General features: G+C 45.9%; 1 protein-coding gene across 1 annotated transcript in view; it reads left to right on the forward strand.

Annotated features, from left to right (window-relative positions):
- Nucleotides 1-18,185, forward strand: part of SMARCA5 (SNF2 related chromatin remodeling ATPase 5) — a 472,009-nt gene that overhangs the window by 195,691 nt on the left and 258,133 nt on the right. Inside the window, 1 exon segment of the mRNA XM_078676875.1 lies at nucleotides 625-757. Coding sequence (XP_078533001.1) covers nucleotides 625-757 — 133 coding nt within the window.

The raw sequence follows: 18,185 nt of genomic DNA on the forward strand, positions 1-18,185 counted from the left end.
AATCCAACCGCGATAGTATCAAGGCCACTGCTACAGTCTTTCTCGAATCGTTGGGCAAAAACTCGAAAAACTTCTTTAGGGATTTAATGATACTAAAGCAGTTTCCTGCTGTGTTCCTTACGTGTTGGTCGAAGGAGAGAGCGGAGTCAAATAGAACCCCCAAATTTCTTGCGGTTTCCACTGACTGGGGCGGAGCAGGTGAGTCCTCAGGCCACCAATCCTTAGGACAAAAATGTATATCTTTTCCCAGAGGTAAAATCTGTTTTATTAACATTACATTTTAAATGGCTGATGTTCATCCATCTGAAAACCTCCGTCAGACAGCTCTTGAAGTTTTGTTCCATGTTGATGGAATTTTTATCCATAGAGAGTGTCATCCGCATATGACGGGACAAGTATCCCGTGTGACTCTATTAGTGCAATAAGGGGGACCATGTAAATGTTAAATAATAAAGGGCTTAAGACGGAGCCCTGCGGGACCCCAGATGGAACTTTCTTTCTTTGAAAATTTTATTTCCTATAATATAACATTAAAATGTATAATTTTGCAGGTATTTGAATTTTTAGCCCATTTCCTGCCCATTTGTCACATGTTTTTCTTTTGGTGATGTACATCCTCTCTAGGATCGTGCCCACAGGATTGGCCAAACCAAGACTGTTCGAGTTTTTCGCTTTATCACAGACAATACTGTGGAAGAAAGAATAGTGGAGCGTGCTGAAATGAAACTCCGCCTCGATTCAATAGTTATTCAGCAGGGTAAGAGGTGTTTGACTTAAGTTTGGAAACAACATTTGTACAATCATAACAGCAGGTACCTGTTTTCGGATGCTCAAGTGTTGTCGTTTGAGGTGCTTTTAATGTTTGCATGACAGCTGCTATAGTTTAAGATATTTTCTTTTAATCAGAAGTCCTCTGTGCAGCTTGGAAGAGTTGTACTGTCCTTTCTTGTATGTTTGTTCTGTCCTGAACTATGTTTTTCCTCCGTTGACTTCTACAATCCTAGGACCATAGAGGCTACACCTTGTTGCTGTAATGCTTGCTGGCAGAGTGTTCCTGACAGTGTTCACTCAAAATGAATGCTGCTCTTAGTGAGGGTCACTACATACCTCTCGTGAGTTCAGAGCAATGATGTAGGAAGCTGGTATTTTGTTGCAGTTGTTCCCCCACATTGTGAACCTATTAGTTCCATGACGTGCTTGTTTTCAATAGTGCACTGAAGCCTTCTAACCAAGTGCCAGTGTTCATTCCCAAAAACAAAGTAACTGTTTAGTTGTGCCCCAATTGGCAAGTACTTTAGCACCCCTATAAGTCCCTAATAATAAATAGAACTACTGGTACCTGGGTACTAAAGAGTGTCCCTAAGGGCTGTAGCATGTATTAAGCCTCCATCAGGGACCCCCATGCAATTTGCATACAGACGTAAACCATATACGAAACCAAGAGATGGCACCCTCACTGTGTGCCATGCCAAAGTCACTGCATGTAATATATGTAAGTCACCCCTACGGCAGGCTTTGTAGCCCTATGGCAGGGTGTTTATAAGTACATGAGGGCATATCTGCATGAGCAGCTATGCCCCTGTGCTGTCTAGTTCTATTACTCAATCAATCAGTCAATTTGTAAAGCGCGCTACTCACCTGAACACCCTAAAGTGAGAGCCTCCAACACAAGCGACCTGCCGAACAAAACACCTCGGCACATGAGCACCACAGCCCTAGTCGACCAACAGTGCACCCTTGCTCCAGAGACCCTCAAGAGTTGAGCCCCCTTTTGGGTTCTGCCAGTCTGGTTCCCCAATCCCCACTTGCTATCTTTTTCTTATTACAGGTTTCCCCATTGCCTTCATGTGAGAAAGTGGCTCTATATATACTGGACTAGAATGAAGTACAGCAACCCCAGAGGTATAACGGAGGTTAAAGTCAGGACTGACCTTACTCTCCAAAGTGGTAGCTTGGTCGAGCAGTAAGGCTGTACCAGAGGACAGTGTAAAGCATTTGTTGAACACACTCAGTCAGCAAAAGGTTTCACACACTCAAGGACTGAACTCCAGGCCAATTGTTTTTATATCCACAGATATAGGTGTTTTATTTTTAGAACCAACAGTTATGAAAATATACTTTTCTTGTTATGAGTTCTCTCATGTAATTACTTTGCAAAGGAGCAATAAGGTTCGTGCACACAATTAATACAGTACTGACAGTAAGCAACACAATCTTAAAACACACTATAGCATTGAGCTCAATGGGTTTTCCACATGTAAGTACAGTTATTATTATTATTATTATTATTATTATTATTATTATTATTATTAATCGGGTTTTATAAAGCGCAAACAACCCGGAGGCCTCGTAGCGCTAAGTACCGTCATACTAGAAGGGAAGGGATTAAATGAACAGATAAGTTTTCAGATCCTTCCGAAATTTTAAAAGACTAGGCTCACTGCGAAGGGAGGTGGGCAGAGAGTTCCATTCTTTCGCGGCATTCCAAGAAAAGGAGCGTCCGCCCCATCTGGTCCGTCTGATTTTGCTAACAGTAGCCAGAAAGGCAGTGCTGGATCTTAGGGATCTGTGAGGGAGATAGGGTATTGCCAAAGAACAAATCATAGTGGGGGCATTCTTCCACATAGCTTTGTGCATAAGACAAAGAGATTTAAACAGCACTCTGGCCTTAACAGGGAGCCAGTGCAGTTTCTTCAAGGCAGTGGTGGCTGACTCTCGTTTGTTGAGGCCCAACAGGAGGCGGGCTGCAGCGTTCTGGGTCACCTGTAGTTTTTTTATTGTAAATGCGGGGGCACCTAGATATAACGAGTTCCCGTAGTCTAGGCGGGACAGAATAATGGCTTGAACCATTATTCTGCGGGCTTCAAAGGGGAGAAGGGGCAACACTTTTCTCAGCATACGCATTAGTCCAAAGCATGTGGCAGAGAGAGTGGTAGCTTGCTGCATAAAGCTGAGATTGGAGTCTAGCCAAATGCCTAGGCTCTTTATGTGGCACTTTGGTTGGGGTATGGGACCCATGCACGGTGGCCAATTTGACAGAGGGCTGGGAATGGTTGAATTGCCCAACACCATGAGCTCAGTTTTCTCGCCGTTTAATTTTAAATGCGAGGTGGCCATCCACTGAGCTACCGCTACCAAACAGTTACTTAAGTTGGATGAGGAAGAGTCTGCCTGGTTCATAGATACCACTAATTGTGTATCATCGGCGTAGATGATTATATCAAGGCCGAAAGAGTGCACTATGTCAGCTAACGGTTGCATGTAAATATTAAAAAGGGTAGGGCTCAATGAAGAGCCCTGAGGTACACCTTGATCCAAGGGCCAGACTTTTGAGTGAATGGTACCCTCAACTACCCTGAAGGATCGATTTTCCAGGAATGACTGGAGCCAATGCATGGCCTTCCCAGAGATTCCCATCCGATTGAGGCGGTGAAGAAGAATGCTGGTATTAACGGTATCGAAGGCGTCTCTAAGGTCGAGCAACATAATTGCTGTAGTGCCGCCTTGATCCATTTGCTTCCTGGCCAGCTCAGTTACCGCCAGGAGGGCCGCCTCAGTTCCCAATTTTGGGCGAAAGCCCGCTTGGGAATCGTGGAGAAGATGATGGTTCTCTAAAAATTGGGTAATAGATGAGTTGACATGTTTTTCTAAGAGTTTGCTGATCCACGGAAGGAGGGAAATAGGCCGATAGTTGGCCATATTACCTGGATCCAGGGTGGGTTTCTTCAGCAAAGCCCTGACCTGTGCACATTTCCATGCGGTGGGTACAGAACCTGTGGAAATGGATGAGTTTAGTATATTGAGGATAACAGGTTTGACAATGTGCTCAATTTTTACTAACTGATAGGGAGGGGCAGGGTCTGTAGGAGATCCTGATTTCATTTTCATCATAATAGTCCCAAGTGAGTTCTCATCCAGCAGTGGAAACTCATTTAATGTTGGAGTCGTGACATTAGATGAGCTGGCTCCCATATCCTGGGATAGATTAGGTGAGCTAAAAGCTGAGGCAATTTTTTGTATTTTACTATAGAAATACTCAGCTTGACTTTCGCAGCGGGCCTGAGCTGTGCTTGGGTCAGCAGGAACCAGGGGGACATCAACCAGGAATTTTGCTATCTGAAAGATTTCTCTAGAAGAGTTGGAGGCAGTTAAAATTTTTTCCTCGAAGTATAAAATTTTGGTTCGTCTAATTTCTAATTTATATTTTTTAATGGCCTCAAGGTGTGTTGTTTTGTCTATCTTACTACGAGAAATCCTCCAGTTTCTTTCAAATCTTCTGCATGCCCTTTTTAGTTCTTTAAGTTCAAGAGTGTACCAAGGTGATTCCTTGGACTTAGTTTTTTCTTTAAGGGCTTTGATAGGTGCAATAGAGTCCAGGGCTGTGCACAGCCATTTGATGTAATTCTCATATTGCACTGCAGGGTCTGTTGCCCTTTGGGGAGGGGCGGCCGAAAGTAAATTGGCCCATTGGTCTGGGGAGACTTTGGACCAATCTCTTCCAAAAAGGGTGGTGCGAGGAGAGGGCTGAGATGGCGTAGCTGGGGTCCACTGAATAGGTATTAAATAGTGGTCTGTCCAGGTAAGAGGTAATGGAGTCCCTACTTCCAGTCTATTATCATTGCTGAAAACACCGTCAAGAAGATGGCCCTTTTCATGCGTAGGCACAAAGCCTTTCTGTGTAATCTGGAGAGCAGCCATACTGTCCAGAAATGCCTTAGCCATGGAATTGTTAATTTCATCTAAGTGAATATTTATATCTCCTAATACAGAGAAATTGGATCTACTAACCACAGAGTTAGCTATTTTTGACTGGAGTGATTCAATAAAATCCCCTATTTGATTGGGAGGGCGGTATATAAGTACACCAGAGAATGAGTCTGTGGGTGAAAGTTCAAGAGTGAATAACAGACTCTCACAATTAGAAATACCGGCCGATGAGGTTCTACAAAGATAATGATTTTTAAGAAGGATGCCTAGGCCGCCTCCTCTACCTTCTGATCTATCCAGTCTCTGCAAGGTATATCCCATTTGTAAAATAGAGGTGATATCCATGTCAGAGGCGTCTTTTAACCAGGTCTCCGTCAGGAATATTGCATCTGGTTCATGTTCCTCCAGCAGGAGAGACATTTGTGTGGCATGTTTGGTCAATGACCGGCAATTTAAAAGAAACATTTTGTAGGTTTTGTTAGATGGGGATTTATCTTGATAGCTGGTCAGTGAAAATTTACAGTGTAAACAGATACCGGAAGGAGCGTCCGGGAGGACAGAATGCTGACAGGTATGAGTGATCGGAGGCATTAAGGTTTTTAGTGTGATAGAATCATACCTCATCGACCTGCCACACTCTGTACCGCCTCGCACAGGGGGCATGGCCCCTGGTCCCGTCCGGTCGCGGACGGGCGCAGGCGGGCTCGCCTTTGGCGCGCCCTCGGCGCGCCGCCGGCGCGCCCGCCCGCTGCGCGGACGGGGGACTCTGATGTTTATATCCAGTGTAGGGGGCGTGAGGAGGGCGGGGTCGCCGATCAACTAGACCGCGATCCTACCCCTACCCAAGATGTCGCCCAAAATGAATTCAGCGCCGAGCGCCCAAACTAGCGAGGCTTTCGAGCTGAGGAGGGGGTGTGAGGCCGCTCTGGGCAACGTAGTTCTTGCACCAAAGGTAGGGCCAAACAGGATCTTTAAAATCGACCTATTAAAATATTTACAGTTTCTAAAAGTAAAGCTGTTGCATTCAGTAAATCCTGTTCTCTTTGCAATTCAAGAGGAGCAAGAGTGCTCAAGGGCCCCCGGCTTCCGCCTCAGGGGAGAAAAAGGAGTATAACAATAGTTGATTACTATATAGATTACTTTAGTAATCCTAGGACTAGATCTGAGATTCAGTCCTGGGGTCTAAGCCGAAACCAGGTTAGCAAAAAAGTTTTAGTTACTGTAGTGAATTTTCATGCATATAAAGCTGTTTTAAAAGTTCACACTTAGAAACTTTTCAAAGGAAATCTGACAGTTATTCAATGGGAGAAAATTCAGGTTGCAGTTAAAGTATGATCGCATTACTTTTGTAACCCAGCACTGGTCTCCTAGGGCCAGCACCGGGGTTTTAACTCAAAACAGGTAGGTAATTGCGTTTCAGTATTTCATGTGATTTTTGAAAGAATATTTCAAGTTTTCAAAAGTAGACACTTATAAGAAATTTCATAGAAAAGCAGACAATGGGTTCCTATGGAGGAAATACAGATTACTAGTAACCCCGCTAGGGATTACTTTTGCGGTTCAGTACTGGGCTGAAAGGTACAGCACTGGCTTCTCCCCTGATCACAGGTGAGTACTTTGGAATTCGGACTGGCTATTTTTTTTTATATTTTCAGGTTTCAAATCTTCACACTTAAAAACTTTTCGAGTCAAAATTAGTCAGTTATCCAATGGCAGGATTTCCTTATTGAGTGTGTTCATGACAGCATTTCATAGAAGAATCGATTACCAAATGTTTTTATCTGAATCCCTTGAGTTTCAGCCTACTAGCTCACCTCTATAAAGCGCTGCTTCTATGTACTTGTCTAAACCCTTGTGCGGTTACCCAGCTTTCATGTTGAGTGTGATTATCTATGGTGGGTGAGTAATCATATTTGTTTTTCCTATGAGCGCCTTTTAAAATCCCCCCCCTGGCCTGACATTGCACAAGATGGAAAGTGAGAACTATTCTCCCAGATAGTGGATGTACGTTTTCAACATTCCTGCTCCTTAATGGACATTTAAGAGAGGAGTGGAGACTGGGATAATTCAGAAATTCTTGGAGACCTTTTGGTTGCAAGGAGCTGGTGATTAGTCTCCTTGAGCACTGGCATATGGTGGAAGTGACAGGTGGGGCTGCAGGCTCTGTTGAGAAAAGAAGGCGTGCCATTGGGTCTTTCCCCGATTTACTCTTTTGTTTCAGATACTTCACATCTCATTGTGCCCCCTTTTGTGGGCTTCGGGATTGAGACCGCCTCAGTGCGATCTACTGCGTGAAACCTCACACTAGACAGAATGCATGTATAGACTGCAAAACCGCTGAACAGACGGTCAAGACCCTGTCGACGGCTACGGTTTGTCAACAACTGCCACCATTACGTCTCCAGCTTCCGAGTCTATTGATTACTTCATAGTAGACCAGGCTGCCAGTGACTACTCCGGGAATGACACAGTTGCTCCGTTGATGGCATTGACAGTCAAATCGACACCTGCAACTTTTTACCAGAGCCGAACCAGTATTTCAGGTAGTCTCGCATATGACATCAAAGACCGAACAGTCAACGAGAAATCCTGATTTTTTTTTTTTTGAATGCCATGGAAAGGGAGAGGAGTTGGCCTAACTGCTAGGGCGGTCCACATTGAATCTGGGGAACTGGGTTCGAGTCTCGGCAATGATGCTGAACATCCTGTGGTTCTGGGCAACTCACTTAATCTCCCCGTGCCTACGTAAATGGAGCTATGTTAAGCGTTCTGATACCCTATTCGGATCAAGTTTGCACTATATAAAACTCTGCAAAAAAAAGTTAAGCTACCGTCATTTGGGTGAGTGAGTTTCCTTCATAGAAAATGTGGCTTTTAGCGTCTGTCCGGATGGCTCTCTAATGTTCCTGTATCATTAGTTTGAGCGTTCCGATAGTGCTGCCAACATAGGTCAGTTGGCAGTTACATACTATCACATAAATCAAATATGTACTGTTTATAATACAATTTATAAATGAATTTATATAGTACGTTTTTCCTGAACTGTAATAAACATAATGTGTTTATTCCCATCTGACATACATTACATTCCAAACAGATAAAATTACTTTTTGGGTGTATGGGCCTCCAACTTTTTTCCCCTAAAGATAGAGGAGGCGTGTAACTGCAAGCTTTTTTTTCTGTTTGGTCATTCGACAGACCCGGTACTCCTAAAAGTAGTCTCCAATGTTTCCATAAGACCCTATGTATCTCATTTTGATCTTCGCTATGTTGACCCAAAATCTAATTTTCTTCTGCCATAGGGGCATAAGGGGAGGAACACTTGTGTATTGTGTACATGTAGTCACTATGATCATTGTGGATAACCAGTGCTCTGGTGCACACAGATGTAGATATGGGTAAAATCGGATTAAATGATGTATGTACATAAAGTTTATACTTCTAAAATGTTACATATGAAGAAAACTAGAAAATGCCAAAATAAGGTGTTAAAATAATTTGGGAGGAAAGGTACAAAGGTTTAATTTTTTTTTAAAGTATTAATATATTAAAGTGTTGATTATTGTATATATGTATTTTTTAGGCCCTGATAATGTCCCTGTATATGAACGAAATGCATTGGCTAGGTCGGTCTTAACCGCATCGCCGCTAGCGGGTTTCCCGCTGTGTGCGGCGTTTAAAAAAAAAAAAAAACGCGTTACATGACGAGCTGCGCTCGTCATGAGCGTGCGAGCGGCACAACTCATGACGAGCTCAGCTCGTCATGAGCGCGGAAGGGGTTAAAAAGATCAAAAAAGTTGGCGTATAAATAAAGAATGTGAAAGAATTCCAGCGCTGCAAAGACCAAATCTTTTCAGCAAAATTATAAACTTTGATTATGACAACTGACCAGGAGTGATTTCAGTTAAAATACTATGGACATTTTTAAAATATGTTGCCCTCCCACAGAGTAGTTTTTATGAGTTGCCTTGGGTTTTGTGGGCAGTCAAAATTCTGAGAGTAAGCACAATGACAACAGAAAATATGCAATATTGACTGGTGTAGTCCTAGGAAGCACTACTGCCACCCATTTGTGTTTTTTCAAAGTTGATAACACTCTTGGCATCAGAGCACTCTCCGCGGCGGCTTCATCCTCTTCATTCGATAGGCCGACATGGATCTGCATTGTGTAGTGTACCTGTCTTGGTTTCTCTTTAGTCTTTACAAAAGGGGATGATGGACGGAGCGTTTGAACAAATCAAAAACTCACCCCCAGTCAACTGATCTGGGTTTAATCCATCACCATTCTTTAGTTCACTCAGCCACCCCAGTTCAGACATGGCTATATGCAAATCAGTCTGACCCTGTTGCCTCATGGGAACAGTCCAGCCTGAACTGCCAAGCCATGTCTTCCCTGGACCGGAAACAAGCATCCTGGGACCGGTTTCGGATTCATAATCCTCATCAGCCAGGCTATTTTGATTTGTTCAAACGCTCCGTCCATCATCCCCTTTTGTATCGCTTTGTTCGCCCTAAGTGTGGCAGGGTATGCTCAGACGTGAGTCCCTTGTTCACTTGGCCACTGGATTCAAGATAGCCTGGCTGATGAGGATTATGAATCCGAAACCGGTCCCAGGATGCTTGTTTCCGGTCCAGGGAAGACATGGCTTGGCAGTTCGGGCTGGACTGTTCCCATGAGGCACAGGGTCAGACTGATTTGCATATAGCCATGTCTGAACTGGGGTGGCTGAGTGAACTAAAGAATGGTGATGGATTAAACCCAGATCAGTTGACTGGGGGTGAGTGTTTGATTTGTTCAAACGCTCCGTCCATCATCCCCTTTTGTATCGCTTCTCTTTAGTCTTTAGCATTTTTTGCTTGAACTCTGCGCACGCCTCGTAGGAATCAGACTTGTTTTCTATTGGCCGGCAGAGGTGGTCCTCTCTGTAGGTAGCTGGCTCTGTATATTGTATTACCACTAGGTGGTTATACCGTGCACAGTCAGGGGTTCCCCAAAAGTGTACATGGTTCCATGTAAAACCCAAAGTGCTCTTAGTGCTCTTAGTGGTAGTGTGGGCGATCAGCCGTAGGCCTAACACAGAGGAGTTTAAGACATTTATTGCACAGCATTGACCAGTAATGGACACACGACTCGAAGAAAGATCCAGACCAATTCCAGAGAATTATACTTTGTATTTTATTTTAAGATCAAGATCTTCGCAATAAAGTAAGTACATTTTTAAATGGAATTGGTCTTCACTTTGAAAAATTGACACTTACAAACTTTTCAGAACTGTTCAATCTTATTGGGAAAACAATATCCAGTTTAAACAGGTAAGTAATTAACTTACAATGCCAGTCTTCAGGACCAAAGGTTAGCAAGGGTCAGGTTAGTACCAAAACTGCACCTGCAGTGGCGGCGGGGTCCAGAGGTCAGAATCTCCGTTCTACCCAAAACTTTTCAATGGTGTCATGGTGTTCCTGGAGCCACACTACTCGCAGGTAGGTAAATCGGTTGCAGGGGCCAAGCTTTGTGGGATAGGACTAGCACAGGGAGACCACAAAGCAGCACCAAACCTACACCACCAGCAGCACAGGGGTGGCCGGGTGCAGAGTGCAAAATCGGCATCGGGCACTCAATCGTTTTCTATAGAGATTCTTCTTTTGGCAAACCAGCCGGAGGTTGCAGAAGTGAGACCAACAACAGCAGAGTTAAGTAGAGATGTAGGAGGGTGTAGGGGCACCGTCGGTTCAGCTTACCAAGGCCCAAGGGCTTTGGGTACAGGGGTGCTTGTCGGCATTTGAGTCTGGAGGGAGCCTCTGGATTTGAACTGCAGGCACCGCCAGGTAGATAAGGAGAGGTCAGAAAACGCTGGACATGAGGTTAGAATCTTCTGGGAGACTTCACTGCACAGGTAAGCCATTCAGACTCTGGCCGTGGGCATCGGGTTGCAGAGTGGGCAGGGATTGCAGTTCTAACTTGGAGTGTATTTCTTCTGGACGGGGTCTGCTGTCCTCAGGAGATTGGAGTCTTTTTCAAAGGGAACATTCCTCCCAGGCTTTTCAGAGGTAGCTGGGCCCCAGACAGATCGCTGGTTTGCAGAAGCTGGAGACAGGCTGCTAGGGCTAGGGCTGGGGCCAAGGCAGTCGTTGTCTTCAGTCTCCTCTGCAGGGATGTCTTCTTGCTTCTTAGGTGGCATCCAATCTAGTTTCTAGGTCTGGGGAGCCACCTAAAACTAAATTTGGGATGCGTTTTAGAGGAGTGGTAGGTAGGGCCGTGGGCACCTTACCTGGGATGACTACACCCTATATTATCCCACCCTCCAGTGGGAGGAGGTAAAGCCCTAGGCCTGATTGGAGGGGGTCTCCCAATCTTTGAGATGGTGGGGACTGAAAGATTTGCTTCACCTCGCCTCCCTCACCTTAGGGTTGTAGTTAGCAAAGGTAGGCACACCTCCTAGTCTCCTGACTTTTCTGCCCAAAGTGGGTGGTGTAAACTAAGGGCTGCCACCTGCCACTAGCCGCAGAGGCTGGCAGTCGCATTACAAAAGCGGCAGGCCTTTTAAGATTCCCTCTTTGAGCACTGGCCCATCTTGAGGTAGGAGGTGTGACACCTCTGCCCAGGATGTTCATTGTTTCTGGTTCCATGGAGCAGAGGCTCTCTATCCAGGGTTCCAGAAACATGTCTAGTATTGACTGGATGCCTACAACCACTCAGAGACCACACCAGGGTTGGGAGGTTTACATGAGACACCTGGAGGTGCCCTCTCAGTACATGTTTTTATAAATCTCACACTGGCATCCGTGTGGATTTATTACAAGGAGCTGTTTGGTACCAAACTCTCCTGGGTTCAGTGAAGCAATCATGATGTTGTGTAAGTCGAGTTGTCAAGTTCCCAGCCCATGTACTCTCTATGGCCTCCCTGACACTTAAAATATTAAAGAATAGACCTCAACAGTGTAGGAGCATATCTGCTCATGCAGCTATGCCCACACCTGGGATGTAGTGCACCCTGCCTTAGGCCTGGTAGGACCTGCTAGAGGGGTGACTTACCTATAATCTTAGGCAGTGCTGGCTGGCATGGCACACCGGTAGTGTGCCATGTCGACTTGGTAATGTTTTCACCTCACAACGGCATGCCAGCTGCAGGGGCATGGTCCTAGTGAGGGGGTTGCCAGGGGACCCTCTTCAGCCTCCAAGCCCTTGGTACCCAGGGCACCACTTACTAGGGACTTGCAAGGAAACCGAACTACCAATTGTGGACAGCTTTGTAGGGAAAACCCTGGTACTGGGAACTTGGACAGCAGGGACCCAGTACTCTGCAGTCAAAGTTGCATCAAAAGCTAGGCAAAAAGTGTGTGTATGTGGGTGGGGGTTACCTCAATAGAACCCCATTTTCTCACACACCCGATGTGCGAATTTATGGTGGCATTCTGAGCAGGAACAGAATGGCGTCTTCTCCATTGCACACACAGCAAGGAGCCCCCTGTCCACGCATTCTCCTTCTTGCCTGCTATGCAAGTAACACTGACTTGTATTTTGCGGTTAGTCGGTGGAACCCCTTGTTAAAACTCCCTTACTTCGCTATAGCAATGATTTTCACTTTCCTCGGCGCAAATCCCATTTTATTTTTTTTACTTTCTGTTGGTTTTTGGAGATCTTCACAATGCTTCCAGACCCAACGGTGGGAAAAATAAAAATATGAAGATGGCTACCAAGAGTGGACAGTTCCAGGCAGGGTGTCTGACGTCAGTTGAGGCGGGAACAAATGATGGGAAATGTCAGCGCCCAGAAAAAAAAGAGGACTTCAAGACTAGGAGAAAGCTCCGAACCCAACCACTAGATGGTGGAATAATGCACAACTTGTGAATCTAGAAAATGTTATAGGCTGCAAAACTACTCCGACAGGTAAGTAACCATTTTGTTATGCCATGAAGTGGAAAACCTCTACATATGTTGCCAGAAAAATGTTTGTTCTGATCCCGTGTCACGAGGAAGTCCTCGTAATATCTACTTCATTTAGCCCACTTAAAAATGCAATCATTTTTTTTTAATTTTTTTTTAGAAAGGACTCCATAAAGGTGTTCCTGTAGGAAGCAGTCTCTTTATATAGTGGACACGAAAGAGGTACACCGTGTAAAGAGTCCAGGCAACCCTTTTTTGTTTACAGAGACAAAATGATAACACCAAAAACTTTTGTGGTATTGTGGGTGAGTAGTTTAGGCTTATCAAAGTAGTGCTAAGCATTGTTGTACTTGGAGGCAATAAATGAGACCAACAAGAATAAATCCAAGACCAATTTAGAAAAATAAGTCCTATCTTTATATACATTTTGATACCAAGAACTTTATCAAGCAAGTACTTTTTTAAATATTGAATGTCACAGGTAAGTTAACAATCCACTTAAATCTAGCAATGCTTTCCTATGGGGAAGGGGGAAAGGCTTCTATTACATAGTTATTTACAGTCTTTTTCTGGGTGGTGTCCTTATAGACTTAGGGTTGAGGGGGAGGGGGAGGCCAAGGACCAACGTACCACGAGCAGTTACCTGCCCTTAGGCGCCCAGGTGCAGAGGTTCTGGACTGGTTGGAAGCTTTGTGCGCTACATGGTGGAAAAAAGGGGGGCCCAACTAAAACAGGCTGCAGAGCGGGACTTGGGGACAAGTCCGGGAGCTCCCAACAGGGGGCTTGGGTCACAAGGGTCCTGGGATCAAGAGGGCACAGCTGGTTCGTCAGTACCCGAGCTGGGATGCTCGGGTGCACAGTAGATAGGTCAGCTGGGCTCTGCATCAAAGGCCCTCGTGGTTGTCTGTCTCGTCGGTTGAGGGTTCAAAATCAGGACAGCTTGGCTACTCTGGAAGTGGGTCTCTGCGATGCGGACTTCCCTCAACGGCTGCTCTGTCCTGTTAAGAGTCCGAATGGACTTAAACAGGCTTTGGTTGCTGAAAGGCTTCTGGTACCCGAGTGTTGGTGCTGAACGACTCCGGTCAGTCCTGGTGTCCTCTCACTCGGTGGGGTGGGACAGATCTGACCTCCAGGAGCCACAGGTACCTCTTAATGCTATGTCGGGCTGGCCCAGGAGCTGCAACACTGTAAACTGGATTCTGCATCTTCGGTGTCTGCGGGTTGCAGGGTAGTAGCTCCTCTACTCCAAGGGAGATTGCTGGCAATTAACGAACGGGTGGCAGCATACCATGTTCCTTGGTAGTTGCTCAGCTGCAGGATGAATCACTCGGTCCCGATTGTCCGGATTGATGCAGGCAAGGTTTTGCACCAAAAGTCCACAACAAATATTCAGTTTTCCTCTTCTTCTGTATCTTTCAGTCTAAGTTTCTAACATCAGGGGTGCCCCATAAATTTAGGGGAGTGACCGGTAGTAGCCAATGGGTTACTTAACTTTGGGGTGACTTCACCCCCTATATGACCACTTCCTGTGGGAAGTCGGCATAACCCTGACCCAGTGAGTCTATTTCCACCAAAACCCGAAGGTGGTATTCTCGTTTTCATGTTCACATCAGGTATCCCACCCTAGCGGTGGAAATAGCCTGATGGGAGCACTTCTCCGGATTAACTTTTTTTGCTTGCCTATCTTGGCGCCAGATGGCCCTCTGGGCAGGGAGCAGCATCTTCCAAGTCTGGGAGAAGCCGGGGTTGCATTTCAAAGGCGGCAAAGGCCTTTGAAGCCCCCTGCCTTGATATGCTGATAACTTAGCCATTCTGCTTGGAGGGAGGGGGTCAATAGCTCCGTCCGGAGCAGGCATTGCTTCTACCCTCAAAAGCACAGTCTCATCTGCAGGGGTGCCAGAAACCGGTCTGTGTTGGCAAGCTGGTCTACACCAGTCAGTCAGTACACAAGAGGTTAGTAGGTTTTCTCTAAGGTGCCCTCTGGGTGCATGTATTAATGAATCAATCACTGGAATCAGTGTGGGCTTATGTAAGAAAGTGCCCTCTTTTTGCATGGTTGCCCCCACTTTTTTAGGTCTCGCGACCTATCGATGCGCGCATGCGCATCGAGCGGAGCGAGAATTCAAGTGGCGAAAACATCATGAAACCACCAGCTTTTTGCTGGCGTTTTCATGGCGTTTTCATGCAGTTCATGTGAACCACGTGAGCAACATGCACGCGCATTCACGGCCAGGGCTTCTCCTCCCCTAATTATTCATGGCCGGCCGCAGGCCGGCCGTACTTTGTTTCCCGCTTCTCCTCCCCTAATCATTCATTCCCGGCCGCTCACAGCACATCAAAGGGCTTCGCCCAGCGTGCGCTCTGCATTCTCTCCCCAGCCAGCTTCCCCCAGGCCGTGTTCCCTCATCCCTCGCACCCCCTCCTCCTTCAGGCCCCCACCATTTGCTTCCATTTGTTTTTGCTTGTTTTGGAAGCATGTTGTTATTCCAACTCGTGTAAAACTTCAGTCGTTTCAATTTTTGTTGCTTTTACTTTTTAAAGAATCTTGCAAGGATTTCCGCTGTGTGCTGTCTCTACCGGAAGCTGGGATCTACAGGAAAAGGCTAGGTGTGTGAGGACAGTCAGCGCTTCTTCACAGTTCCAGGGCGCTTGTCACACTGTGAGGCCCCTCCGTGCTAGACGAGGCCTTTCACTACCTTTTGAGAGCTCTCACTTGGTGAGAGACCTCTTGTGCCAATCCACAGTACCAGAACCATCGCAGCGAGCCCCCTCACTTTGCAAGATCTGTGTGTCTCTTGTAGTGCCAGACCTCTCACCTATGCACGAAACCCACTTTCCCTCTCCATGGGCAGGGCCTCTCTCGGCCTCTGTGATCTCTTTTCACAGCGCTCGGCCTCTCATCACTGCTGTGTGAGACACCTCAATACTGTGTCAGCTGAGACCTCTCTCCTTTGCTTCCTAAAACTGAACTGCTGCGCCTGGCATGCCAATCTCTCTTTCTAGGGTTTGATTAAGGCCACTGGAATTATGCGATTGTGAGGCTGCGGCAATTTCAGCATAATTATAGATTTGTCACGTAATCCACCATCTGCCGCATAACCTGCAGCTAAAACAAAAATAGTTTCTACCTCAATTAGGTCAAAATTATACTGTGCAAAGGAAGGCCCATTGCAAAGCTAGACTGTTCACCTTTCTTTTGCTTATTGCTATATTTGGGTATTAAACTTGTACAATGCCCAGACAGTGTTACCAAATTTAAAAATGACGAAATAAAGTTGTAGTACTATTACAAAATGTGCTGCTTAATTTCCCTTTTCTTGGCGCATAATTTACTCGCCCTGTCACATAATTTAATTCAACCTGCCGCATAATTTACCAGTGGCCTTGGTACTTTGTGAGACCTCTCGGCCTATCTCTAGAGAACCAGTCATCCTGCCTTCTTTCTGTTTGAGTCATCAAGCCACTGTGCAAGATCTCACTGCAGGCAGGACTCCTTGCTTCAAAAGACATGCTTGATCCCTTATCTGACATTTAGGGAAACTGTCAGAACATGTTGTTTACATCAGTTAGTTCACAGATGTTGGGAGGCCCTGAGGTCTCTATGATTGGCTCTGGAAAGGTCAGTTTTCAGGTCTTTCCTGATGTTGAGCAGGGCGTGGTTGAAAAAATAGTGTACTACCTTTGAGTAAAGTTGTACTATCGGTAGGTCTGGGAGAAATGTAAATTAGGCGTCCGAATTTGCATGATTTCTAAATTTTGCATATTTTTATAAATTTCTCAAAATGTTTGCGAATTCTCAAAATATTGCTTTGTGCAATTTTGCTTAATCTTTACCTATGGGACTGGTTTATGCATGAAATATGTTCCGAGTTATGTTTGCTTCTCAAACCAATCTCCTGCCGGTAACTTGTTAGATGCTTTTTCATCGAAGTGTGCGCTCATGTTAAACAAGCATTGGCATTGCCAATAGGTCTCGCTTGGGGACCTTATAAGTATTTAGTTTTGCAGCACAATATCCGATTATGCAACAAGGATATTGTGCTGCAAAACTAAATACTTATAAGGTCCCACAAGCGAGACCTATTGGCAATGCCAATGCTTGTTCTAAACTGCTGATGTGCTTTGACTGAGTTTACCCTTGGTTCTTACCAACCATGTACCCAGCGCCTATGTTTCCCTAAACTGCATTGAAAACAAAACCCAAGTGGCACTCTTTTGCCACAGGTCAGTCCTTTGTAAATGGTACACCCAGGTACGAAGGGCACTGTGGCCAGGGAAGGCCTATAAGGGCTGCAGCACTTATTGTGCTACCCTTAGAGGCACTGTACCTTAACACACACACTGCCTTTGCAGGCTGCGTGTTTTGGTGCAGAACAAAGTGAAGAGTGGACATGGCACACATCCCTGTGTGCCATGCCTACAACCCACTGCCCTGGCATAGGTCAGTCACCCCTCTAACTGGGTGCACTATACCAGTGGTGAGGGTACAGGTGCATGAGCTCTGTACCCATACAGTGTCTAAACCAATTCTTAGACATTAGAAGTGCAGTAATGCCATTAAGGGTATATGATACTGGTAGTTTGTCATTACGAACTCCTCAGCATCATAATGGCTTTATATGCTTTACTGAAAACTGGGAATTGTGGCTTCCAACTTCTCAGCACATTAAACCCACACTGATGCCAGAGTGGGATTTAATGAAAAATGCACACCGAGGGTGTCTGAGAAACGCCCCCTGAAAAACTACCTAACACTAGTGTCCAGGCTGAGTGGATTTGTTCACCATCAGACTCTAGCTCCGGCGAAATCCTTGAGTCTGCACCACAATGCACCAGTCACCCATGGCCTGTGTTCGAGTGGCCCAACACCACGAGGAGGTCTCCCCGGCGATCCAGACCAGAGATCCAGTGATCCCTCACCTGCCTAGAGCCTGAAGGACTATTCCCCCCCCCCCCCCCCCCCCCACCGCCACCAGTAGCTGGTAAGAAGATCCGACCCTAAATGACACCCCTGCACCTGACTCCCCACAGCCTTGGATGGCCCAACTGATCGTGTCCAGCATCTCAACTCACCTTTCCATGTGGTGGTCGCACCCAGAAGACCTTCGTCCCCGAGCCTGCAGTGTGTTTGCAAATCAGAGACTCCCCATTGAAGTAACAGAACGCCTGACAACAAACCAGCACCCTGCACCTAGCCGCCCTAGTGCTGCTGAGGATGTACCTTTGGTGCTGTCTTGAACCATTAATTCCAGAAGCTTTGCTCCCACAATCTTGTGGCTCTGCTCCTATGTAGCCACCAACTGGAGGCCCCCTATGCCCCATTGGATAACATTGGCCTCAGCACTCTGCACCTGGCTGCGCTAGTGCCACTGCAGGTGTAACAAGAATGCATCCTGGACCATGGGGGACCCCTGAGCCTAACCCCAGAAACCCAACTCCCACAACAAAGTGCTTACCTGTAACCAATAACACTATTTCTTCCCATAGGATAACATTGACTGTTTTCTACGAAAAGGTTTCGAAGTGTGGAGTTGGTACATCTATAAAAATCTCTAAAACTGTAACCAAATAACCAAAACGTTTTGGAAATGTC

This window comes from Lissotriton helveticus, chromosome 2_1 (assembly GCF_964261635.1).
Source record: "Lissotriton helveticus chromosome 2_1, aLisHel1.1, whole genome shotgun sequence".
NCBI classification, from domain to species: Eukaryota; Metazoa; Chordata; class Amphibia; order Caudata; family Salamandridae; genus Lissotriton; species Lissotriton helveticus.